At 48.8% G+C, this 24813-nt stretch overlaps 1 protein-coding gene across 2 annotated transcripts in view; it reads right to left on the reverse strand.

Annotated features, from left to right (window-relative positions):
• Positions 1 to 24813, reverse strand: part of RASAL1 (RAS protein activator like 1) — a 150229-nt gene that overhangs the window by 30855 nt on the left and 94561 nt on the right. For both annotated transcript variants that reach the window (XM_075319996.1, XM_075319995.1), the window contains exons 13-16: positions 19336 to 19528; positions 8397 to 8534; positions 5203 to 5347; positions 1635 to 1807 (exon numbers count right to left, since the gene is read on the reverse strand). In XM_075319996.1, coding sequence (XP_075176111.1) covers positions 1635 to 1807; positions 5203 to 5347; positions 8397 to 8534; positions 19336 to 19528 — 649 coding nt within the window. The remainder of the gene's footprint in view (positions 1 to 1634; positions 1808 to 5202; positions 5348 to 8396; positions 8535 to 19335; positions 19529 to 24813) is intronic.

Here is a 24813-nt window from a genome sequence, read left to right on the forward strand (position 1 = left end):
ATACCAATATGGGGGATTGCTTTTTGTGGGCAGAGTTCTAGTTTTGAATAACAGCATTAATTTTACCATAAAATGTTAAGCATCCGTCTAAGCCTCTGTTTAACCTAGTTAATATTCATTCCCAAGAGTAAACATTAGGCGGCTATTAATGGAATGAGAAGGTAGCCCATATGACAAGGTCTTTCTTAATAGGCTCATTGTGGTCTGGTATAACTTAAAGGAAACCTGTCAGGTGCAATATGCACCCAGAACCACAAGCAGTTCTGGATGCATATTGCTAATCCCTGCCTAACCGTCCCTGTATCTAGTAGCATAGATAAAGAGATCATTAGAAAAAGTATTTCTAAAGATCCTTTATAATATGCTAATGAGGCCAGGGACTAGTCTCCTGAGTGCTAGTTCCCTATGCTAGTCGGCCCCCTTAGCATGTAAGCACTCCTCTATGGGCATGCTGACATGCTAATGAATGTGCAGCGTCAGAGGATGGTTGGGCTCACCTCTCTGCTGCCATCGCTGTTTTTCAACTCAGTACACATGATCAGAACATCCCCAGACTTCCGGTCATGTGCACTACACCCATTTGAAGCCGGGATGCATACACCTGCTTTCATAGTACACATGACTGAAAGTCTGGGACTTCTGATCATTCACACTGAAACGAAATCCAGCAACGGGTGTGGTGACAGTACAGAGCAGTAAGACTGACTATGTCTCTGACACTGCACATTCATTAGCATGTTAGCACGCCCACAAGGGCATGCAAACATGCTAAGGGGGCCGAATAGCCAAGAGAACTAATGCTCTTGCGACTAGTCCCTGGCCTCAATAGCATATTATAAAGGATCTTTAGAAATACTTTTTCTAAAGATCTCTTTATCTATGCTAGTGTATATAGGGATGGTTAGGCAGGGATTAGTAATATGCACCCAGAACTGCTCGTGGTACTTGGTGGATATTGCACCAGACAGGTTCCCTTTAAAGATCTTAACTCAGTGAAGAATGTGTAGCAGTGACACCTAGCGGGGATAACCAAGAGCAGAAAATGGTATAAGATAAAAATAAATAGCAGTTATTCACTCTAAAGGGGGCTTTACACGCAACAACATCACTAACGAGATGTCGTTGGGGGTCACGGAATTCGTGACGCACATCCGGCCTCGTTAGCGACACATCCGGCCTCGTTAGCGACGTCATTGCATGTAAAGCAGCCTTAAGTCCAGCACCACAATTCTCTCACCACTAGTCCTGCAGGATTGACATCATATAATCCCTGAGCGCTGCAGCTAATCACTGGCCTAAATTGTTACAGGTATAACTAATTAAACCAACACATGGCTGCAGAGGTCATGTGGCTGATAATCTTGAAACAACTCTTTAGCTTCGATTTATATATGAAGATCAGATTTTCTTAGTTTTTTCATGTACTGGACGTGACTCCTGATAGTCAAGCACATAGATTCCAAATTCTAATAGCGTACCATGCCTGATTACTTATGGCATGGACACCTTAAAAAAAAAAAAGACATAAAATACCATCTAGTTTCATCTTGCTTGTACAATCTATGCCAGGCATATACTGTATATGGTTCCCACTACGTGAGCATAACAGTACTTGGTGCCTAAAAGCCTCTTACCTGCCAGTCTGGGGATTTGGAGTAGGATAACGTCTGGCTGCTCAGCCAAAAGTATCTTTTCTTGAATGTAAAACGCGTAACCAGATTCACAGCTTCAGCTTTCCGTTTGTGCAAGAAGCCTTCCTTAATAGTGACTGATGGGTGAAATAGTGTACGAGAGGTATGTCCACATTCTACAAAAGTGGAGAAAAAGAATATTTGTGAAAAGGATTTAGTGGTAGGTGAAAAAATAGATATGACATGTAGCATCTCTAGTAGAGAACAGCAAAAACTGATAGAAAATTCATAGATACAAAGCCCTGCTATAATTCTGCTGTAAGTATACCTCTTAACCCCTTCACCCCCGAGCTTGTTTTCACCTTCCTGACCAGGCCAAACTTTAAATCATTAGTAAATAACATTTCCCACATGTCTACTTTACATCAGCATCATTTCTGAAACATATTTTTTTTGTTAGAAGGGTTAAAAGTTTAACATCATTTTCTCATTTTCCCAACAAAATATACAAAACCAATTTATTAGGGACCACATAATACTTTAAGTGACTTTGAGGGTCAGAAAATGGCCAAAAGTTACACAATTTTACAAACAGCGCCCATAAAACTGCTTAAAACCACACTGAAGAAGTTTATTAATCCTTAAGGTGTTTTACAGGAATTAATTAAAGCAAGGTGAAGTGAAAAAAAAAAATGAAAAGTTTACTTTTCCCCACAAAAATATTGCCTTAGCCTTAATTTTTTAATTTTCACAAAAGTAAAAGGAAAAAATGGACCATACAATTTATTATGCAATTTCTCCTGAGTGCGCCGATACCCCATAAATAGTGGAAAACTACTGTTTGGGCATACAGTAGGGCTCGGGAGGGAAGTAGCGCTGTTTGAATTTTCGAGAGCAAAATTGCCTGGAATAGATAGTGGAAGCAATGTCACGTCTACAGAGGCCCTGATGTGCCTAAATAGTGGAAGCCCCCCAAAAGTGACCGCACTGTGGACACTACACCCTTCAAGAAATTCAACCAGAGGAGTGGTGAGCACCTTGAATCCACAGGTGCTTAACAGAATATTATAACTTTGAGCTGTAAAAATGAAAACAATACATTTTTAAAACAATAATGTTGCTTTAACCCCAATTTTTCATTTTGACAAGTATAATAGGAGAAAACAGGAGAAATTGCAAAACAAATTTTAGAATATGAGTACAGAGATACCCCATATGTGGTGCAAAACTACTGTTTGGGCGCATGGCAGGGCTCAGAAGGGAAGGAGCGCTATTTGAATTTTAGAACACCATTTTGACTGTAGTAGATTGTCAACACCATGTAATGTTTATGGTAAAAAAAAACACAACTTATTTTTGCATTGCTGTTTTATCAGTTTTTTTGGCAGCTGATTGATGGAAAGACATAGCTTTTGATACATTTTTTATTTATTTTTTAACGTTGTGCACTGAAGGGGCTAAGTAGTATGACAGATTTATAGATTGGGTTGTTCCGCATGCAGCGATACCAAATCTGTGTGCTTTATTGTTTATGTCATGATCCAGGCCGACTTCTCCCTGCTGCTGGTTACACCCAGCTCTGGCCTGGTCATGTCATGAGTTAACTTCCATTGCCTCGTTCTTCATCCCAGGATGCTATATATTGCCTCTCTACCTATGGCTCAGTGACAGTGATATTTCTGCCTTGCAGCTTGTGTACTGGTTCTGGCGAGTGTTCCTGATCTGTCCTGCCTCCCTGCTACTGTGTCCTGACTTTGACCCTCCCCCGTTTGTTCACCTGTCCCAGCCCCTGAATTCCCGCTCCTGTCTGTTTGTGTTTCCCTCTGCATACCTGATCTCCCGACTTTTGACTCGGTTCTGCTTTCTGACTTTGATATTGATGCTCCCTTTGCAGTGACTCGACTTTCCTGGCTAGACCCTGAATGTTTGACTACTCTTTTGCCCCCTGGTGATTCGCCTGTTAACATTGCTGAAGTTACTCTGCTATGCTTCAGCTGCCTTTCCGTTACAGTGTTTCTTTGTCTCTCCTTCACTACTCTGCTGCCACCTAGTGGGGATTACACTGTACTGCGTCTTACTAGCCTTTGTACAGCGTGACAGTTTATTTTTGTTTTTCCAGAAATATACATATTTATTGGTATAATATTATTCTTTTCTTTACTTTCTAATTTTTAAAAAATATTTTACAACTTTTTTAACTACTTTTTTACTTAGTCTGTATATATGATATTATCTTTTATTACTCTGCTGGTATATTATATTCCAATGCACAAGTAATGCAATACATTATACCTGTTTGTGTGACACTGACAATGCTCTTGTCATGGTGGTCTAACAGGCTTGTCGTAAGAGGCTGACTAGGAGGTCATCATCTCGGCCTCGGGTTGCAACAACAACAATTGTGCCCCCGTGATAGCATCACGAGGCTCCTCAGAGCGGGAGAGGGAGAGCACTCCACTGGTGGACACAGATAGAAAAGGGTTGCTGTGCAAGAACACTATAAGGTTCCTTTACAGCCCAACAGCTCATCAAAATGCACAATTCAACCTGGTTTGGAGGTAGAAATGGACCCCCCAACCTCTTGGACCCCTGTGCAGCTGCACAGGCTGCACCAATGATATGTCCACCCCTGTGTCAATCTGCGAGATCACCTTACCGACAATGACGTAAGTGTCTGTCAAATGCGGTGAAGAGGTTAAAGGGATTTTGTCAGTAGGATCAACCCTTTTAAGCCATCTATATGTATATTACAGTCATAGGAAGTTCAGTAAAATTATACCTTGATATCTGCAATCTAATTTCTTATTCCAAAAAAATCCAAGTTTTTCTTAACATGTAAATGAGCTGTTAAGATATATAGGTCAGATACAAATCTACCTGAGAATATGCCTTCAGAGATTATATTATAAATTAAAGGAGTGAGTTACTAGTATGAGACATGTAGATCAGGAGAGCAGACTGTCAGTCATTCCATGTCTCACACTAGTAACACCCCCTTTCATTTAAAATAAGCACTGGAGGCAGACTAGATTTTAACAGCTCATATACATGTTAAGAAAAATATACACTTCCCTGGAATACAACAACAGAATGTAGATATAAAGGTATTATTTTAATCAAATTTCTATGACCTATATGCCCATATAGACGGCTTAGGAGAGAAGAACCTACTCAGAGATTCACTTTACTGTAAAAGCGTTGACTAGGATTTAAAAAAAAAAATGATCAAAAGCAGAAAATTATATTAAATAAAAAAATTACCATTTCTTATCCATCAAATCCCTTACTGCTCAAATAGCCATGTAGTGATGGTGTCGCATACACCACTCTTGTAACTACTGCAGCCAATTACATTGCTTTATACCGTACAAGCCAGTATCATCACTGAGGACAGTGAACTCGTCATGCAAACACATTTACTGTATACAAAAGCAAGAAAACATATCCTTTATGTATTCATCATGTCAAAGTGAATAGGTAGAAGAGTGAGGATAAATGGCAGGATGGAAGTGGAGTATAATACCATTTATTCATGTCGCCATGAATTGACAATAACCTTAATGGCACATACCAACATCACTTTCCATGTCTATAAGTTTGTCCAAGTAGTCCCGCAAACGCCCAACGCTCTGTTGAATAAGAGGGTGTAAAGGAGACATCCACTGTTCTTTTCCATGGCCAAGCTGCTGGCCAAGATTTCCAATACTCTGTACTGCCTAAAAGATACATGTTAATATTAGACATTACTGAGACCACAGCTATGACTAGCAAAATATCAAAAAGCTTTGTTCACATAAGGTCAGAGCCTTCTATAGAAAATGATGATGTTTATCTCGAATATATACCATCGTATAAGATGCACACTTTAAATTAAAAAAAATTCTATGCTGACTTTACAGCAAGGTTTTGTACTGGATCCCAAGAACATAGCTATATTTTCCATACGATTTATGTGTTGTCACTAAAGGATATGGACACCTGACCGTTTTCACCGGTAACTCGTTCTGCAGCCGGCTATTATTATTATTATTTATTATCATAGCGCCATCAATTCCATGGCGCTTTACATGTGAAAGGGGTGTACATAATAGGGACAAGTACAATAATCATAAACAATACAAGAAACAGACAGGTACAAGAGGATAGAGGTCCCTGCCCTCAAGGGCTCACAGTCTACAAGGGATAGGTGAGGATACAGTAGGTTAGGGTAGAGCTGATTGTGCGGCGCTGTATCAGACTGAGGGTTACGGCAGGTTGTAGGCTTGTCGGAAGAGGTGGATCTTCAGGTTCCTTTTGAAGCTTGTCAAGGTAGGCGAGAGTCTGATGTGTTGAGGCAGAGCATTCCAGAGTATGGGGCAGGCACGGGAGAAATCTTGGATGCGATGGTGGGAAGAGGAGATGTGAGGGGAGGAGAGAAGGAGGTCTTGGGAGGATCGAAGGTTACGTGCAGGTAAGTACCGGGAGACTAGGTCACAGATGTGGGGAGGAGACAGGTTGTGGATAACTTTGTATGTCATGGTTATTGTTTTGAACTGGAGTCGTTGGGCAATGGGAAGCCAGTGAAGGGATTGGCTGAGAGTAGAGGTCGGGGAGTAGCGGGGGGGACAGGTGGATTAGCCGGGCAGCATAGTTTAGAATAGATTGTAAGGGTGCGAGACTGTTAGAAGGGAGGCCACAGAGCAGGATAGGGGGCGAGATGAGGAAGTGGTGTGAGAATGGGAGACGTTGAAAGTTCGGTTGGTTAAGTATGAGGAGATGTACTGTTGTAGAATAAAAATGGTTCAAATTATTATTATTATTTTATTAACTGTTTAGTTCGAATTTTTGAAACAATAGTTTTGACTGTGGGTCAGTGAGGAGGGATACAGAGGAAAAACAGGGAGGGAAAGGGTTTACATATTCATAATACAGGTGTCATATCCCCACCAGAGTCCGTCCTGCAACTTCTGCTTCGATCACCAGGTGGCGCCGTGTTCCCGCTGTAGCTAGTGCTGATGATATGAGAGGAATTGGTGCCAGTGGCTCTGGTCGGCGCAGGCTCCGCTCATTCACTAAGCTGGGTTTCCCTGGGACCTGCAGTACGACTGTAGGTGGCGTGTGTCTTCCAGCTGAAGTTACTACCATTCAGCTGCAGCCAATTGGAAGACACCACACCCTTCTAGATCCCCCTCTTGTCTGCTGGTCTCTGCCAGAGATAGTTCTGTATTCCTGGTTCCCGTACTGTTTTGTGATTCCTGTATTTTGACTTCTGCATGTTCTCTGACTACCCTCCTGCCTACCGTTTTTGTACCTCGCTGCCCGATCTGGATTTGATCTCTGCTTCGTTTTCTGATTATGTCCTTGCCTGCGTGATTCTGTCCCTGTTTTGCATTTCCTGGTTTGACCCTGCCTGACTACTACTCTTATTGGACTGTAGCCTACCACAGGTAGTGATCTCCAGGGCCCTGTGTAATTCCAAATCCCTGTATAGGGGTTAAAGGGTTTCATGGTTCTCGGGGTCCTGCTTTGTGAGCGGCTTTCCTCTAGCCTGTCCATTACAGCCAGTCTGAGTCTGTGGTTCCAGGCAGGCATTACAACAGGTAAGTGAATCGTTAAACAGTAAGAAATTCCATCCGGTGAGGAATAGGCTCATTAAGAGCCTTCAATTATCTACAGCACACAGTAAACAAGTAATATGTCAATATAATTGTTTTGGTTAAGAAGCTGACAGATATAAACACATAATGAATCATGTTAGTGTTAAAAGTCGGCATTGTAGTCTATCTTGTATCTATAACAAGCTGAAGAAGTTCAATAATCTTATCAGAATAATTTTAATACAGCCACATCTTGAAATTGGAATAATTTGACCGAGATTGAGAGAAAATGCTAATATCGTGCCTCTTGAGTCCATCTGCATTTTTCGTAGGACACTATCAAACTTTACTTGTTGATTCACTCTAATATTGTAGGTGCGTCATGAATCTTTCAGTATCTCGGGATCAATATTTTAACTGCATCAATTAAGTGCAGAATTAATGGAAATGGTATCAAGGTTGAGAAGGGTCATCTTTGGATTAGGATTGATTGATATACCCAAGCATAGACTGGAAATTTAGGAATCTTTCACCTGGTTCACTATCCAATCTGAGAGGTTCATGATGTAAGGGCAGAGACCCTGATCCAATGATGAATAAGTTATTGGGCTCCTTGCTGTCATTTTCATGAAAATGATTTATTTATCTGCTATAGATCTACTAGTTCTCTGAATGATGAGCTCTGTATAACCCCGCCCCACCACTGATTGACAGATTTCTGTGTATACTGTGTGTAGGTGTAGCGCCTCTGAGACCCTCAGGGTGCTATAAGGTACTGCATCCCCACAAGGATGCAGGGCCTGCCCCCTTAGGTACCCAGAACCCCAGTGCCGGTACCAACAAAAACTCAGGTAATCCCAGTTTTCCCCAACAATGCCCCATACAATGGTACCCAGCTAGGGTGGGACTAATGGATGGCCGCCTAAAGGTGGAGTCACTCCAGTCCACTAGTTGACTTGGGTTAACAGCGACCTGGTACCCAGGAGAGGTTACTTTACACACAGGTGTCTATATCATTTAAGATGCTGCACTTAGTATGCTTAGATTCTTACTTCAGAGGAAGGAAAATACATATTAGTATGTATAGTGAGGGCAAATAATAGACATTAGCGACAATAAATAATGCATGCAATTCAAGCAAGACTATAACAGTGACAGGAGAACCCTGTTCACGTCTTGTAAGGGATACCTTAGCGAGCAGGAGTAAAGTGCGGGCAGTGCGTGGATCTGCATGATGCTCCCGTAAGTGGAATAACTTAGGAGTGAGGATAGCAGGTGCAAAAAAGCGCAAAAAGAGGAAACCACTGATGGCTGCATACTTCACATCCTGGTATGAAGAAGAGAATATCATCACAACCGAAGCCAGTACAGTGCTCTAACTCCCATTACACTACATTATATTACTTTAAAAGGTAAAATCCATTCTTCTTAAAAATTGTAGCTGTACAATAGTTACTTATTGATGACAATCCAGGAATCTACTCTGAAAGTATGGAATCTAAAACACATTGAAATTACATTGGATTGAAGATGACTAACTATACACTGTATTTTTAGCTAGGTCCAGAAATATTTGTCATTTGGGCTCTGTATGGCACTATTTGTAATTTAACATGAAACAACTGAGATGCAATTAATATGGAGACTTTCAGGATTAATTAAAGGGGTTGATCAAAAATATCCTGTGAAATATTTAGGAATTTTAACTATTTTTCTACAAAGCCTCCTCATTTCAGAGGCTCAAAAGTAATTGGACAAATTGACTTTACCATAATAAAATATTCATTTTTAATACTTTGTAGAGAATCTTTTGCAGGCAACGACTGCCTGAAGTGTGGAAGCCATGGACGTCACCAAACGCTTGGTTTTCTCCTATGTGATCCATTGCCGGCCTTTACTGCAGCTGACTTCAGTTGTTGCTTCTTTGTGGATCTTTTTGCTTTAAGTTTTGTGTTAAGCATGTGAAATTCATGCTCAATGGGGTTAAGAGCTGGTTATTGACTCGGCCATTCCAGAATACTGCACTTCTTTGCCTTGAAAAACTCCTGGGCTTCTTTTGCAGTGTGTTTGGGATCATTGTGTTACGTCACCACCGGAGTCCGCTCCAGCGACTTCTGCTCCGATAGCCAGGCGACACCGTGTTCCTGCTGTGGATGGTGCTGGCGATGGGAGAAGAGTCGATGCCAGCGGCACCGGTGGGCGCAGACACATGCCACCCACAGTCAGCCAGTGGTACTGCAGATCCCAAGATAACCCAGCCCAGTGGATGATCGGAGCCTGCGCCCACCGGTGCCGCTGGCATCAACTCTTCTCCCATCGCCAGCACCATCCACGGCAGGAACACGGCGTCGCCTGGCGATCGGAGCAGAAGTCGCTGGAGCGGACTCCGGTGGTGACGTAACACATTGTCCATCTGTACTGTGAGTGAAGTGCCGTCACAGGACACAAGAGACAGGAGTAATTAACAGGAAGTGAGTTGCAGCCACAGAGCTCAATTCCTGTCCGAAGAAGGGGAGAAGTAAGCCATCGCTGATTAATCACGAGACTCGTGTGTCATAACAATGTCACATGGGACCTAGGAACGCGAGTTCCAACATCGCTAGAACTGCACAGGAACCAGAGGTGAGTATAGGCTTTTTTATTTTTATGGGGGTGCACATAGTAAATGAGAAGGGGTTGTCCAAGTAGTTGAAGACCCCTTTAATACAGTTACTTTTGTCTTCAGTCACATTATCAATAAACACTAGTGACCCAGTGGCATTCGTGGACATGTATGTCCATCTCACCCCACTGCCACCATCATGTTTTGCAGAGGATATAGTGTGCTTTGGATCTTGAACAGTTGCAAGCCTGCTCCATACTTTCTTCTTCACATCATTCTGTTACAGGTCGACCTTACTTTCATCTGTCCAAAGAATACTTTTCCAGAACTGGGCTGACTTCTTTAGATTTCTTTTTGGGCAAAGTCTAAACTGGTCTATTTTCAAGGCTGATTAATGGTTTGCACCCTGTCACAAACCACCGGGGGGGTCACTCAGAAATCCCCCGCGCTGGCTACCAGTACGTCACAATCGGGGGGTAACAAGTGGGGGTCACCCCTCCTTTATACCTCCCGACCGACAGACAGAGCACGTGACGCGCTCTCTAGCGCCCCTCTTATAGTCAGGCCAATTATGGAATTGCCCGACCATAAGCAAGGAGGCCGCTATACTACTTATGCCGATTATTGAAGGGTCCCCGGTGAGAGTAAGGTATATATTCCCCCGACCTCCGCGGGCGGAATATATAAAATCCCCCGAATCTCACTGGCCTCCCCACAATAATCCTTGGCACAATTCGCTGCCACCAACCGATTTACGGTAACTATTAGCCGAACACACAGACGTGGGATTCAAGATCGAGATAACAGAACAGCCCAAGATTAATTATATAATTTAATCAGCCTAAAGCACACTAGAAACTACAATATATACAATAGGGAATCTACAGAATATACATATGTCAGAGTACAGTTACAGATAAAGCATGGGTTACAAACAGGTATACAATTACATCAGTTACCTTGTGTGTCTGGCCACAGGGGGGCGCTGTAGACCAGGTTTCTAGGAACTCCCACAGATGTTTCCTGCACGTGCCCCCAGCGAGAAGAACCTTGGAAAATGGCCGAAGCAGGGTTATCAACCTGGGCAAATCCAGGTCCCCTCCTACCTTAGTGACCTCACAGGGAGCACTGCTCCACCCCTGGCTGGAGTTATGGACAAATTCACAACATGGAATATGGGCCATAACTTTGCCTGGGAGCGTCGTAGGCGGACGCCAATGCTCTCATTGTGACAGTTATGAATTTAGCTACAGAACGAGGGGACTCATGACCTGTCTACGAGTTCCCATATGGCTGATATCACGCCTGGGGTATTTCCCAAGCTCCCCCTTCCATAAAAAAGGTGTGCCAGCATCGTCCGCCTGCGCAAACACCATTTTTATGGTTGCCATATTTATCGGAGATATGGCTTGCGAGATATGAACCATTTTTTACTGGAGTCGTTCTGTCTGGCTACTTCCAAGCCTTGCTAATGAGATACAACTCTTGTTACAGGGTGACGGCAGGGAGCCATCCTGTGTCCATTGTCCGCACAACATCTCATCTCCATATCAGAGGAGATGGCTGTTGGAGGTGTAAGTGGGATGTGACACCTTCACAGATGCTGGACATTTGGGAACAAGGAGGGAGGGGGGCACTGCCAGGGAGTGATGAGAGCAATTATGACTTCTAGTCATAATTCCTCTTCATATCCCAGGATTTACCTCACACCTCCCCCCTTTTGAGGGCGCTAGGGGGCAGCACACTCCGGTGTTCCCCCGTGCGCCCGCCCGCGACCTCTCCTTGTCGGGACAGCCCGTCTGCGTTACCGTGGTCACGGCCCCTTTTGTGGCGAATGGTGAAGTCGTATTGCTGGAGCGCAAGGCTCCATCGCAACAATCGCCCATTCGTCCCAGAGACGGTGTGCAACCAGCTGAGGGGATTGTGGTCCGTCTCCACGATGAAGTGGCGCCCGTATAGATAGGGTTGCAGACGCTGCAGGGCCCACACTATGGCCAGGCACTCCTTCTCCATTGTAGAATAGGCCACTTCCCTTGGTAACAGCTTCCTGCTCAGGTACAAGACTGGGTGCTCTTGGCTCGCAGAGTCCACCTGGCTGAGCACCGCACCGAGGCCGAAGTCACTGGCGTCGGTCTGTACTACAAACGGCCGCGTGAAGTCGGCTGCCTGTAGCACGGGCGGGCTGGACAGGGCGTCCTTTAGGGCCCGGAAGGCCGTCTCGCAGTCCATTGTCCAATCGACTGCAGAGGGCAGCTTCTTCTTGGTGAGGTCCGTCAAGGGCTTTGCCAGGCTACTATAGCATGGAACAAACCTCCTATAGTACCCAGCGGTCCCCAAGAAGGACATCACCTGCTTCTTGGTCCTGGGGGTGGGCCAGGATGCGATGGCCTCCACTTTCTCAGGCTCGGGCTTCAGCGTTCCCCCACCTACCCGGTGACCGAGGTACTGGACCTCGCTCATGGCCAGCTGACACTTTCCCGGCTTGATGGTCAAACCTGCCCGGTGGATCCGCCTGAGCACCTGTGCTAGATGCTCTAGGTGGTCCTCCCAGGTGGGACTGAAGACGGCAATGTCATCTAGGTACGCGGCCGCGTACCCTTCAAGTCCCTTGAGCAGGGTGTTGACCATCCGCTGGAAAGTGGCAGGGGCATTCCTCATCCCGAATGGCATCACCGTGGACTCGTACAGTCCAAATGGGGTAATAAAGGCAGAGCGTTCCCTGGCCTTGCGAGTCAGGGGGATCTGCCAATATCCCCGGCTCAGGTCCATGATGGTCAGGTACTGAGCCCCGGCCAACTGATCGAGCAGGTCATCGATGCGTGGCATTGGGTACGCATCAGCGACCGTGACAGCATTGAGCCCCCTGTAGTCCACGCAGAACCGAGTGGTTCGGTCCTTCTTAGGGACGAGGACTACAGGCGAGGCCCAAGCGCTGTTGGATGCCTGGATCACCCCCAGCTCCAGCATCTCGTCAATCTCCTGGCGCATGTGTTGCTGCACCTCCAGGGAGACCCGATATGCTGAACGCCGGATCGGGGGATGATCCCCAGTGTCCACGTGATGGACAGCCAAGTCAGTCCTTCCGGGCTGGTTGGTAAACAACCCCCGGAAGGGGAGGAGGGTGGCCCACAGCTGGGACCGTTGGTCTTCCAGGAGCTGGTGGCCAACCTCCACATCCTCAATGGATCCGCCTGCCCTAACCTGGGCTAGCATATCCAAGAGGGTTTCCGCTTCTCCCTCCTCGGGCAGGTTGCACACGGGGAGCGCACATGCCTCCCGCTCATGATGTGCCTTCATCATGTTCACATGGAAGGGCTTCCGCCTTCCACGGGCAGGGTCCAGGGTGACCAGGTACGTTACAGGGTTGAGCTGCTGGTACACGAGGTATGGGCCTTCCCAGGCTGCCTGAAGCTTGTCCTGTGGTACGGGGACCAGTACCCACACCTTTTGACCCACTTGGTAGGTCCTCTCACAAGCGTTCTGGTCGTACCAACGCTTCTGATCGGCCTGGGCTTGAGCCATATTGTCGTGTACCAGTTGCGTCAAGGCCTGCATTTTGTCCCGGAAGCGCATGACATACTCGATGACCGACACTCCAGGGGTGGCCAAATCCCCTTCCCAAGCCTCTTTCACCAGAGCCAGGGGGCCCCGCACACGTCGCCCGTACAGGAGCTCAAACGGTGAGAATCCTGTTGAGGCCTGTGGAACCTCCCGGTAAGCAAATAACAGGTGTGGGAGATACCGCTCCCAGTCACGCCCATGGGAGTCGACCAACATCTTAAGCATCTGCTTTAAGGTGCCATTGAACCGCTCGCACAGGCCATTAGTCTGTGGATGGTACGGGCTGGCCACCAGATGTCGCACCTGGACTTGCTTACAGAGGGTCTCCATCAGCTGGGACATGAATTGGGTCCCCCGGTCGGTGAGCATTTCCTGGGGAAAACCCACTCGGGAGAAAATCTCCAGCAATGCGGTGGCCACCTTGTCAGCCCGAATGGACGACAAGGCCACTGCTTCTGGGTACCGGGTGGCATAGTCAACTACCGTCAGTATGAAGCGTTTCCCGGAGCTGCTGGGGATGGCCAGCGGGCCGACCAGATCCACAGCCACCCTCCTGAAAGGCTCATCGATGATTGGCAGAGATACTAGTGGGGCTTTGGGGTGTGGCCCCGCCTTCCCCACTCTCTGACAGGTTTCACACGAACGGCAGTAGGCAGCCACATCGGCCCCCATTTTTGGCCAGTAGAAATGCTGGTTTAACCTGGCCTTGGTCTTAGCGATCCCTAGGTGTCCGGCCATCGGAATCTCATGTGCGATCCGCAACAACTCCGTCCGGAACGGATAGGGTACCACCAACTGTCGGTCCCTGGGCCACGCCTCCGGTGAACCCTGCTGGACCGTGGCCCGGTACAGCCGTCCTTGGTCCCAGACCACTCGCTCCGGGTCCGAGTCCGAGGGAGGCTGTGCCGCCTGCTCCTTTAGAGCTTTCACGCTGCCTGAAACCCCTGACCAGATGTGGCCAGAATCGACGAGACTGTCACATCTTCGGTCAGTACCCCGGGACCTGTGTCCTGGCCTCCACCTGACTCGGCTGCCACTTGGTCAGAAGGGGAAGAGCTATCGGACCTCCGGGAGGCCCCTTGGCTTCCAGCACTCCCACTGCGGGTGACAGCGGCCACAGCCGCTGCGACCGTGGGTCGTGCCTGCTCCTCCTCCGTTCCTGACCAAGTCGCCGGTTCAGGCAGACCTACCTGGCTTCCTGACACCCCGGTTGTGGGGGAACCCTGCACCGAGATCTTACCTGGGAGCACTTCCGCTCCTGGACCGGCCCCAATCTCACCTGCCTGTTCCCCCTCTGCAGCAACAGAACCCCGCTGTGAAATCTCTGGGGACCCCACATTTGCTGTGGTAGCCCCCACCCCACACACTGGTCCTCCCCCTGCAGCACCCTGCTCTCTGCTTATCCCTGCAGAGGGCAACAGATCCCAGCTCACAGGCTGGTTACTTGTAGAGGCATGGTCACACCTTTCTCTGACCCCCTCCCCTGTCACAGCTGCAGCTGAGTGTGTGTCTATGGCGTCTATGCAAGCAAAAATATCAGAGTTCACTCCCTCCTCCCTTACATCATTCATAGATAACACATTAACATTGTCCAGAGGCACGTCAGCACTGGCTGAAGGTTCAGCCTTTGGGGCGGGGCCAAACTGGGAGGTTATTTGCCCCAAATCTGTCCCAAGTAGCACGTTTGCAGGGATCCGATCAGTTACCCCCACCTCCCTCACCCCTCGCCCTGCGCCCCAGTCCACATAAATGTCAGCAACAGGCAGCGCCGGGTCAATGCCTCCAATCCCGGAGACAGCGAGGGTTTTTCCAGGGATCAAGTCTTGGGGGGACACCATCTCAGGCCGCACCAGAGTCACCTCCGAGGCGCTGTCTCGCAGTCCTATGGTCACAGACTGGCCGACGGTGACAGGTTGGAAGCTGTCCAGGGACCTACCACCACCCCCACCCACACAATACACCTTGGGCGGCCCTTGGGACGGGGACGGAGCCGGGGCCTTGGGACGCTGAGGGCACATGGCCTTGAAGTGTCCAGGTAGGTTGCACTGGTGGCACCGTCTTGGTTCCGCCACGGGCCTGGAGAGGGGAGTTGAGGGGGACACCCCCTGCAGTCTAGGGGCAGGTGGGGCAGTCGCAGAATTCATCTTACCCCCTCTCCAGGTGCTGCTGGTGGCCGCTCTCCTGGCCTCAGGGGCCCGGTTGTTGGTGTAGTCATCGGCAAGGGCAGCTGTAGCCGTGGACCCCTTTGGCTTCTGGTCTCGGATGAACTGGCGGAGATCCTCAGGGCAGTTCCACAAGAGTTGCTCCGTGATGAACAAGTCCAGGATCTCCGGTCCGGTGGAAAGCTGCAGGCCTTGGGTCCAGTGGTCGGCAGCTCGGGCAAGTGCCCGCCGGTGGTCAGCCCAGGAGTCCTTTGGTCCCTTCTGCAGCGTCCGGAACTTCTTGCGGTAGGACTCCGGGGTGAGGTTGTACTGTTGGATCAGGGCCCGCTTGATGGTGTCGTAGCCCTGATCTGCCTCAGCAGGCAAGTCCCCAAGGATATCCAGGGCCTTACCCCTTAAACGGGGGGTCAGGTATTTGGCCCACTGGTCCTTGTTCAGATGGTGCTGCAAGCAAGTCCGCTCAAAAGCAGTCAAGAAAGAGTCCAAGTCTCCATCCTTCTCCAGCACTGGGAAGTCCTCAACACGGACCTTTGGAAGTTTGGTGTCTTGAAGGTCACGTGTGGCTGATGAGGGCCGGAGCTGAGCTAGCTGCAGCTGGTAGTCACGCTCTGCCTGGCGCTCTTCACGCGCTGCCTGCCGCTCTGCCCTGCGCTCTGCCATGAGTATCTCGTAGGTATCCCGGTCTCCAGCCTGGAGAAGGGCCATAGCCATTTGAAGAAGGCTATCCGAGCCTCCCAGGCTCGGTGGAATGGCACGTGGTGATCTGCGGCCCGCTGCGGAGCCTGGTGCTTCACTGTCCATTGCAGAGCGGAGGGCTGGCATCTGGCTCGTTGAGGAACCTTGGGCGAGCTCCTCCTCATCTTGTCCAGCAGTCCCAGGTTGTGCGATGTCCTCTGCAGAGCTGTTCTCTGGCGTCGGGCTCCTGGAGGGCTCGTGGACAACCTCCTCATCGTCTCTGGCCTGAGCATCGGCCATTCCTTTGGCTTTGCTCCTGGTGCTATCAGCCATTGTTGCAGACTTTGGTCACTGACACAGAACTGACACCTGATGCCTCCACACACCTTACAGTATCTGCACTCTGACACTCTAGTGTTGAGCTAGTCTGAAGACCCCAGCAGCCACAGCTGCTGCAGGCAGTCTTTAGTGTCTGGGAGTATGGGTCTCACACTCACACACACTATTATCTCGATCCCACCGCTTGCCACCAATATGTCACAAACCACCGGGGGGGGTCACTCAGAAATCCCCCGCGCTGGCTACCAGTACGTCACAATCGGGGGGTAACAAGTGGGGGTCACCCCTCCTTTATACCTCCCGACCGACAGACAGAGCACGTGACGCGCTCTCTAGCGCCCCTCTTATAGTCAGGCCAATTATGGAATTGCCCGACCATAAGCAAGGAGGCCGCTATACTACTTATGCCGATTATTGAAGGGTCCCCGGTGAGAGTAAGGTATATATTCCCCCGACCTCCGCGGGCGGAATATATAAAATCCCCCGAATCTCACTGGCCTCCCCACAATAATCCTTGGCACAATTCGCTGCCACCAACCGATTTACGGTAACTATTAGCCGAACACACAGACGTGGGATTCAAGATCGAGATAACAGAACAGCCCAAGATTAATTATATAATTTAATCAGCCTAAAGCACACTAGAAACTACAATATATACAATAGGGAATCTACAGAATATACATATGTCAGAGTACAGTTACAGATAAAGCATGGGTTACAAACAGGTATACAATTACATCAGTTACCTTGTGTGTCTGGCCACAGGGGGGCGCTGTAGACCAGGTTTCTAGGAACTCCCACAGATGTTTCCTGCACGTGCCCCCAGCGAGAAGAACCTTGGAAAATGGCCGAAGCAGGGTTATCAACCTGGGCAAATCCAGGTACCCTCCTACCTTAGTGACCTCACAGGGAGCACTGCTCCACCCCTGGCTGGAGTTATGGACAAATTCACAACATGGAATATGGGCCATAACTTTGCCTGGGAGCGTCGTAGGCGGACGCCAATGCTCTCATTGTGACAGTTATGAATTTAGCTACAGAACGAGGGGACTCATGACCTGTCTACGAGTTCCCATATGGCTGATATCACGCCTGGGGTATTTCCCAAGCTCCCCCTTCCATAAAAAAGGTGTGCCAGCATCGTCCGCCTGCGCAAACACCATTTTTATGGTTGCCATATTTATCGGAGATATGGCTTGCGAGATATGAACCATTTTTTACTGGAGTCGTTCTGTCTGGCTACTTCCAAGCCTTGCTAATGAGATACAACTCTTGTTACAGGGTGACGGCAGGGAGCCATCCTGTGTCCATTGTCCGCACAACATCTCATCTCCATATCAGAGGAGATGGCTGTTGGAGGTGTAAGTGGGATGTGACACCTTCACAGATGCTGGACATTTGGGAACAAGGAGGGAGGGGGGCACTGCCAGGGAGTGATGAGAGCAATTATGACTTCTAGTCATAATTCCTCTTCATATCCCAGGATTTACCTCACACACCCTGTGGCGAACCCTCTATATTTTCTCTCTAGAAGTCTTCTTATTATGGTAGACTTAGATACTGAAACACCTACTTCCTGGAGTGTTTTTCACTTGGTGGATGATGTGGGGGGGGGGGGTTTCCTCATCACGGATTCTACAATCAGCCACCACTATTTTACATGGATGTCCAGGCCTTTTTGAGTTCCCACTAGTGCATTCTTTTTTTTGCAGAATGTATCAAACTGTTGACTTGGCAACCGTTACATTTTCTATTATCTGTCTGAGGGATTTCTTCTTTTTTTCAGGCTACTGATGATCTGTTATTCTTCCATTGAGATCTACTTTGTCTGCATATTGTGGGTTCACAGCAACAGCTTCCAAATGCAAATGCAACATCTGGAATCAGCTCCAGACCTTTTTTCTGCTTAACTGATGATGGATTATAGAGGGAGTAGCCGATGCAGCCTATTTAAGATCATTGTCTAATTTCTTTTAGTCCCTTCAAAAAGAGGGAGCTACATATTAGGCTGCTTTCACACATCCGTTTTTTGCTGAGCGGCACAATACGGCGCTTTGCAGAAAAAACGCAACCGTTTTTTTGCCGCCGATTGCGTTTTTTCCGCATAGACTTGCATTAGCGCCGTATTGGGCCGCTTGGCCTTGGGTCCGGTTTTTGCTGGATGCGGCATAATTAGCCCATGCGGCGGCCAGATGGAACAATGCCTGGCACGTTTTTTTGTGCGGCGAAAAAAACACATTGCGACAGATCCGGCCCGATTTACAATGCAAGCCTATGGACGCTGGATGCGGCGTCCTGCGGCAAAAACGGATCCGTTGCATAAGTTTTTCTATGCGGCATGTCCGTTTTTTGATTTATGCGGCTTGATACTGAGCATGCGCAGTGCAAACAAACGTGCGGCCGGATGCTTTTTTTTGCACTGCGCATGCTCAGTATAAAGCTGCATAAGTAAAAAAACGGACGGGCCGCATGGAAAAAACGTATGCAACGGATCCGTTTTTTTCGCCGCATCCGTTGCATAGGTTTTCGAGCCGGATTGAGCCGCACTGCAAAAACCGGATGTGTGAAAGCAGCCTTAAAGAGCTATAATTCCTAAACCCTTACTACAATTGGGATGTGAATACCCTCAAATTAAATCTGAGAGTCTGAGGTTTAAGCCAATATTGATTATATAACTGGATCTTGAATATGTTTTGGTAAACAGCTAATATCACAAAACTGTGTCACTGTCCAAATATTTCTAGACCTAATTATGTGTAATGCTGAAATAATGTTTTCTTTCTCACCTGGCTGGCTGGTCCTGGAAAGCGTTCCTCTACCCGCTTATGCAGCTGCTTGAAGCAAAGGCGCATACCCGGTGGGCACTGTTCACCTGAACCCAGGATGGCATCAATTATGTCACTCAGGTACCCTCTCAGTGATTCTACACTGCTCTCACGTATCTGCTGCTCCGAGACTGAACCTTTAAAGGAAATACGTCTGCAAAAGAAGTGGCAACAAATTGTGAAGGTGAACATATTCTGTCAGACAATGCAGCAGTTTTCTTTACATCATAAGCCGGGACTCTATGTGTAAGCTCACCACAATTCTGAGGCATTAAGTGTTAGCACTGTGGCCCCACAAATATGGCTTCAATTAATTATTTCTTTGTACATAGCTACAGAACTGATCTCTGCTAGATTATCAATAAATGGAGGCTCAGGCTCACACAATACAGATCCACAATTAGACACCCATGGAATTCTATGGCCCCATTTGGAATATAAATATGCCACCAATTCACATGGCGTTTTCACCTTCAAATACAGTCTATCATAAAAGTGAATTCACCCTTCACATTTTTTTAATATTTTATATCTTTTCATGGGACAACACTGAAGATATGACACTTTGACACAATGTAAACTTGTCAGTATACAGCTTGTATGACAGTGTAAATTTAGTGCCCTCTAAATAACCTAACTTACTGTACAGCCATTAATATTTAAACCTCTGTCAACAAACGTGAGTACACCCCTGAGTGAAAGTGGCTAAATTGTACCCAATTTGCTATTTTCTTTCCTCTGTGTCAGGTGACTCATTAGTGTTACAAGGTCTCAGGTGTGAATGGAGAGCAGGTGTGTTACATTTGGTGTTATCTCTCACACACTCTCTCATACTGGTCACTGGAAGTCCAACATTGCACCTCATGGCAAAGAATTCTCTGAGAATCTGAAAAAAAGAATTGTTACTCTACATCAAGATGGCCTAAGCTATGGATGCATAGGCGAACCCCCTTGTAGATCACAATGGATCTTACTAGTCAATACTACCTCATCCTTTGAACATTTTATTTAAAAAAAACAGGGGCTGCCCGCAAACGTTTGACAGGGTAGGCAGAGGGTGGCTGAGCTTTCCATTGACTGGGGGATCTATACCAGTATTTAAATCGCTGCTAAGGGACCTGATGGACTCTTGATTTTTTCACTCGTGTTTCCGCTTGTGAATTTTCATAGTCACCCACAGAAAGTGTTTGAGTCCAAATTTGTGTTTTGTTTGCTTGTTTTTCTCAAAGTTAAAGAAAACTCAAAGTCATATTTACATACTTTATAGAACATCTGTCTACATCCTGTTGGTATTAAAATATATGTGATTTGTAATATGGTCTACTTATCGTCAATGTACTATGCTTTAGATCCTGTGAATATTTCTTTGAATCCAAGAACTCTTGTTGTATGTACATCCTTCAACAAATAGAGTTTAAAAAAAAATGGCCTAAGCTATAAGAAGATTGCCAAGACCCTGAAACTGAGCTGCAGCACGGTGGCCAAGATTATACAGCTGTTAAACAACACAGGTTCCATTCATATCTGAATATTGTCTTTTCAAAATGGACGTATCTGTCACGCTCCCCGGGTCCCCTGCTCTGATCCCCGGCTCACCTGCCACGCTCCCCGCTCTCCAGCCGCCATGTCCTGCAATCCCCAGGCCTCCTGGTCCCCGCTCCCGGCGCCCGTCGGTTTCCCAGCCCCAGCCCGGCTCTGCTGCTTCCTCCTCTCAGCTTCCTGCTCTGGCTTCTGGCACCCGGGCCGCGCGCATGCGCATTAGGGCGCGCGCGCGGTCATTGACCCTTTCTTAAAGGGCCAGCGTCCACTGACAGGAAATGAAGCACACAGGTACAGGGTATAAAGGGGTTTAGTGTCCAAGTGGGCGGGGCCTGTTCTTCGTGTTTCCCAAGCTAGGAGTCAGGTCTCCTTGTGTTCCTGTGAGATACTCACCTCTCTCTCTTCTAGAGCCGATCCTGTCTTGCCATCCGGTCCTGCCGAATCCCGAACACCGAACGCTGTCTATCTGCCATCCTGACCGTTCGTACCATCTCTGATCCCTGCGGTGACCCGTCATCTCGCTCCAACGGTTCCGGACTCCGCCTGACGTCATCTCGGCTTCCGAACCTGAGCTCCGTCACCCGGACTACCATCAGTGACTCCGTGGTCCCAGGGACTTCACCATTATACTCGTGTGCTCGGACTGTCCTGTTATCTGTAGTGCTCCAGCTACCGGACCCCTTACCATCATCAAGGAGTTCGGCCCAGTGGATCCACCTCCTGGGTCTGCCCGTCCCCCTGGCCCTAACAGTAAGAACAGGCCATGGATCCCGCTGCAGCACTAGCAGCCTTACAGGAGGAACTCTCACGCCAGCGTGAGACTCAGACCCGCATGCTGCAATTCATGTCTTCTGTGGACGCCCGCCTGAACACGCTACAAGCGTCAGTGACATCTTCAGCATCTCGGGCTTCCACTAGTCAATCCACGGCTCCAGCTCCCGTGGCAGCCTCTTCGGATGCTTCCAGACTTCGTTTGGCCTCACCACCCCGGTACGCCGGAGATCCCAAGACCTGCAGGGGATTCCTAAACCAATGCTCCCTCCATTTCACGCAGCTGCCGCATTTGTTTGCCTCCGACCAAGCCAAGGTCGCCTTCATCATGTCCCATCTAGAGGGTGAGGCACTGGCGTGGATGAACCCCTTGTGGGAAAAGGAGGATTCGGTGACCAAGAACATCCAGGAGTTCCTGCAGGCTTTTCGTGGCACCTTTGACGAGCCCGGACGCGCCTCCGCGTCTGCCTCATCTCTTCTCCGGTTACGTCAGGGGACTCTGACGGTGGGTCAATACGCCATCCATTTTCGCACCTTGGCTTCGGAACTCGGGTGGAACAACGAGGCCCTAACCGCCGCCTTCTGGGAAGGACTCTCGGGTCGAATTAAAGACGAGCTGGCTGGTCGTGACGTACCGTCCACCCTGGATGCCCTGATTACCCTAGCGACTCGAGTGGACATTCGCTTTCAGGAGCGATCCAAAGAGGTGTCCCGTGAGAGACGTCCGGTACGACATTCCTCTCCTCCGCAGAAGCCCGCCGTACTCCAGTCAATGGCATCTGGTGTCTCCGTCCACGAGCCCATGCAGATCGACCGCGTGCGGCAGTCTGAACAACGTCGAGCAGAGCGGCTCGCCAAGGGCCTCTGCTTCTACTGCGGAGAGGGCACACACCTGCTACGCTCCTGTCCAGAGAGGCCGGGAAACTCCAAAGCCTAGGGTTGGTAGGAGAGGCCAACCTAGGTGCTGGGACTCTCTCAGACCCGGTTACATGGACTGTGCAAGTGACAACGGGAGAGACGCGGTTCACGGCTGAGGCGTACCTCGATTCTGGGGCAGCAGGCAATTTCATCCAGCAGGCCACTGTGGACAAGTACCAGGTGCCTGTTACTCCACTCGACAAACCCCTCGTGATAGCCTCTGTGGATGGGAGACCCCTCTCTGACACCATCTCCTGGATCACCAAGCCGGTCGAACTGCGTATCGGTGCCCTGCACACCGAGAACATCGCTCTCTACGTCCTCCCGCACATGTCCCATCAAATCCTGCTGGGACTTCCCTGGTTACGGACGCACGAACCATCCGTCAGCTGGGGCACTGGTGAAATCACCCGATGGGGCTCTTCTTGCCATGAGAACTGTCTGAAGACCATACAACCCATCCGGCGACCTCCGGTTCCAGAGTCCCTACCGGGACTGCCCTCGGCCTACTGGTCCTTCGCGGACGTCTTTGATAAAAAGGAGTCAGAGGTACTTCCGCCACATCGTCCTTACGATTGTGCCATCGACCTGCTCCCAGGAACTACACCACCTCGAGGACGGATATATCCACTGTCTCCAGCCGAAACAAGGGCCATGTCTACTTACATCACAGAGAGCCTGGCAAGGGGATTCATTCGGAGATCCTCCTCTCCTGCTGGAGCAGGTTTCTTCTTCGTGAAGAAGAAAGAAGGCGACTTACGCCCATGCATAGACTACCGGGGATTGAACCAAATCACCGTGAAAAACAAGTACCCCCTGCCGCTCATCCCCGAATTGTTTGATCGGCTTAGAGGAGCTCGTGTGTTCACCAAGTTGGATCTTCGGGGTGCCTACAACCTGGTCCGCATCCGCTCTGGGGACGAATGGAAGACCGCGTTCAATACTCGCGATGGGCACTATGAATACTGCGTGATGCCCTTCGGCCTGTGTAACGCACCAGCGGTCTTTCAAGAATTGGTGAACGACGTTTTCCGGGACCTTCTTCACGTCTGTGTGGTGGTGTATCTGGATGATATCCTTGTCTTCTCTCCGGACCTCCAAACCCACAGAGAGAACGTGCAGCTGGTTCTACAAAGACTGAGAGAGAATCGTCTGTACGCCAAGTACGAGAAGTGTGTCTTTGAGCAGTCTTCTCTCCCCTTCCTGGGTTACCTCATCTCCGATACCGGACTGCAGATGGATCCGAAGAAGGTCTCCTCCATTCTCAACTGGCCTCCTCCTTCTGGACTGAAGGCAATCCAACGCTTTCTGGGATTCGCCAACTATTACCGCCAGTTCATCCCTCATTTCTCTGCTCTGACTGCTCCTCTCTCCGCCTTGACCAAGAAGGGGGCTAATCCAAAGGACTGGTCACCTGCGGCCGACGCCGCGTTTGGCTCTCTGAAGCGGGCATTTGCCTCCTCTCCTGTACTCCACCGTCCGGAGTTAAACGGCCAGTTCACCTTGGAGGTGGATGCCTCCTCCTCGGGAGCCGGAGCAGTGCACATGCAGAAGTCCTCCTCCGGGAAGATGGTGACTTGCGGTTTCTTCTCCAAGAGCTTCTCAGCGCCCAAACGCAACTACACAATCGGTGACAGAGAGCTATTGGCAGTCAAACTGGCTCTGGAAGAATGGCGATACCTTCTGGAAGGAGCAGTGTACCCCGTTATTATTTACACGGACCACTAGAACCTGGAATACCTGCGGTCTGCTCAGCGACTGAACCCACGGCAAGCCAGGTGGTCCTTGTTCTTTGCCAGATTCGATTTCCAGCTCCATTTCCGACCCGCGGACAAGAATGTACGCGCTGATGCCTTGTCCAGGTCTTTCATGCCCATGGAGCAGGAGGAGGAGACATCCCAACCCATCATCTGTCCTAGTAAAATCATTCCGGTGGCCCCTGTCACCCTGGCCCAGATACCGCCCGGGAAGACCTATGTCTCTGAGACTGACAGGCAAAAAGTGTTACACTGGGGCCATGCCTCGAAAACAGCCGATCATGCTGGTCAGAAGAGAACTTGGAGTGCGATTGTACGTCATTATTGGTGGCCATCCCTTCGCACGGACGTCGCCTCTTTTGTCTCTGCCTGCTCCTCTTGTGCCAGGAACAAGACGCCCAAACACCTGCCATATGGCCGTCTTCTGCCTCTGTCTATACCCTCACTTCCTTGG

This window comes from Anomaloglossus baeobatrachus, chromosome 1 (assembly GCF_048569485.1).
Source record: "Anomaloglossus baeobatrachus isolate aAnoBae1 chromosome 1, aAnoBae1.hap1, whole genome shotgun sequence".
In the NCBI taxonomy this organism is placed as follows: Eukaryota; Metazoa; Chordata; class Amphibia; order Anura; family Aromobatidae; genus Anomaloglossus; species Anomaloglossus baeobatrachus.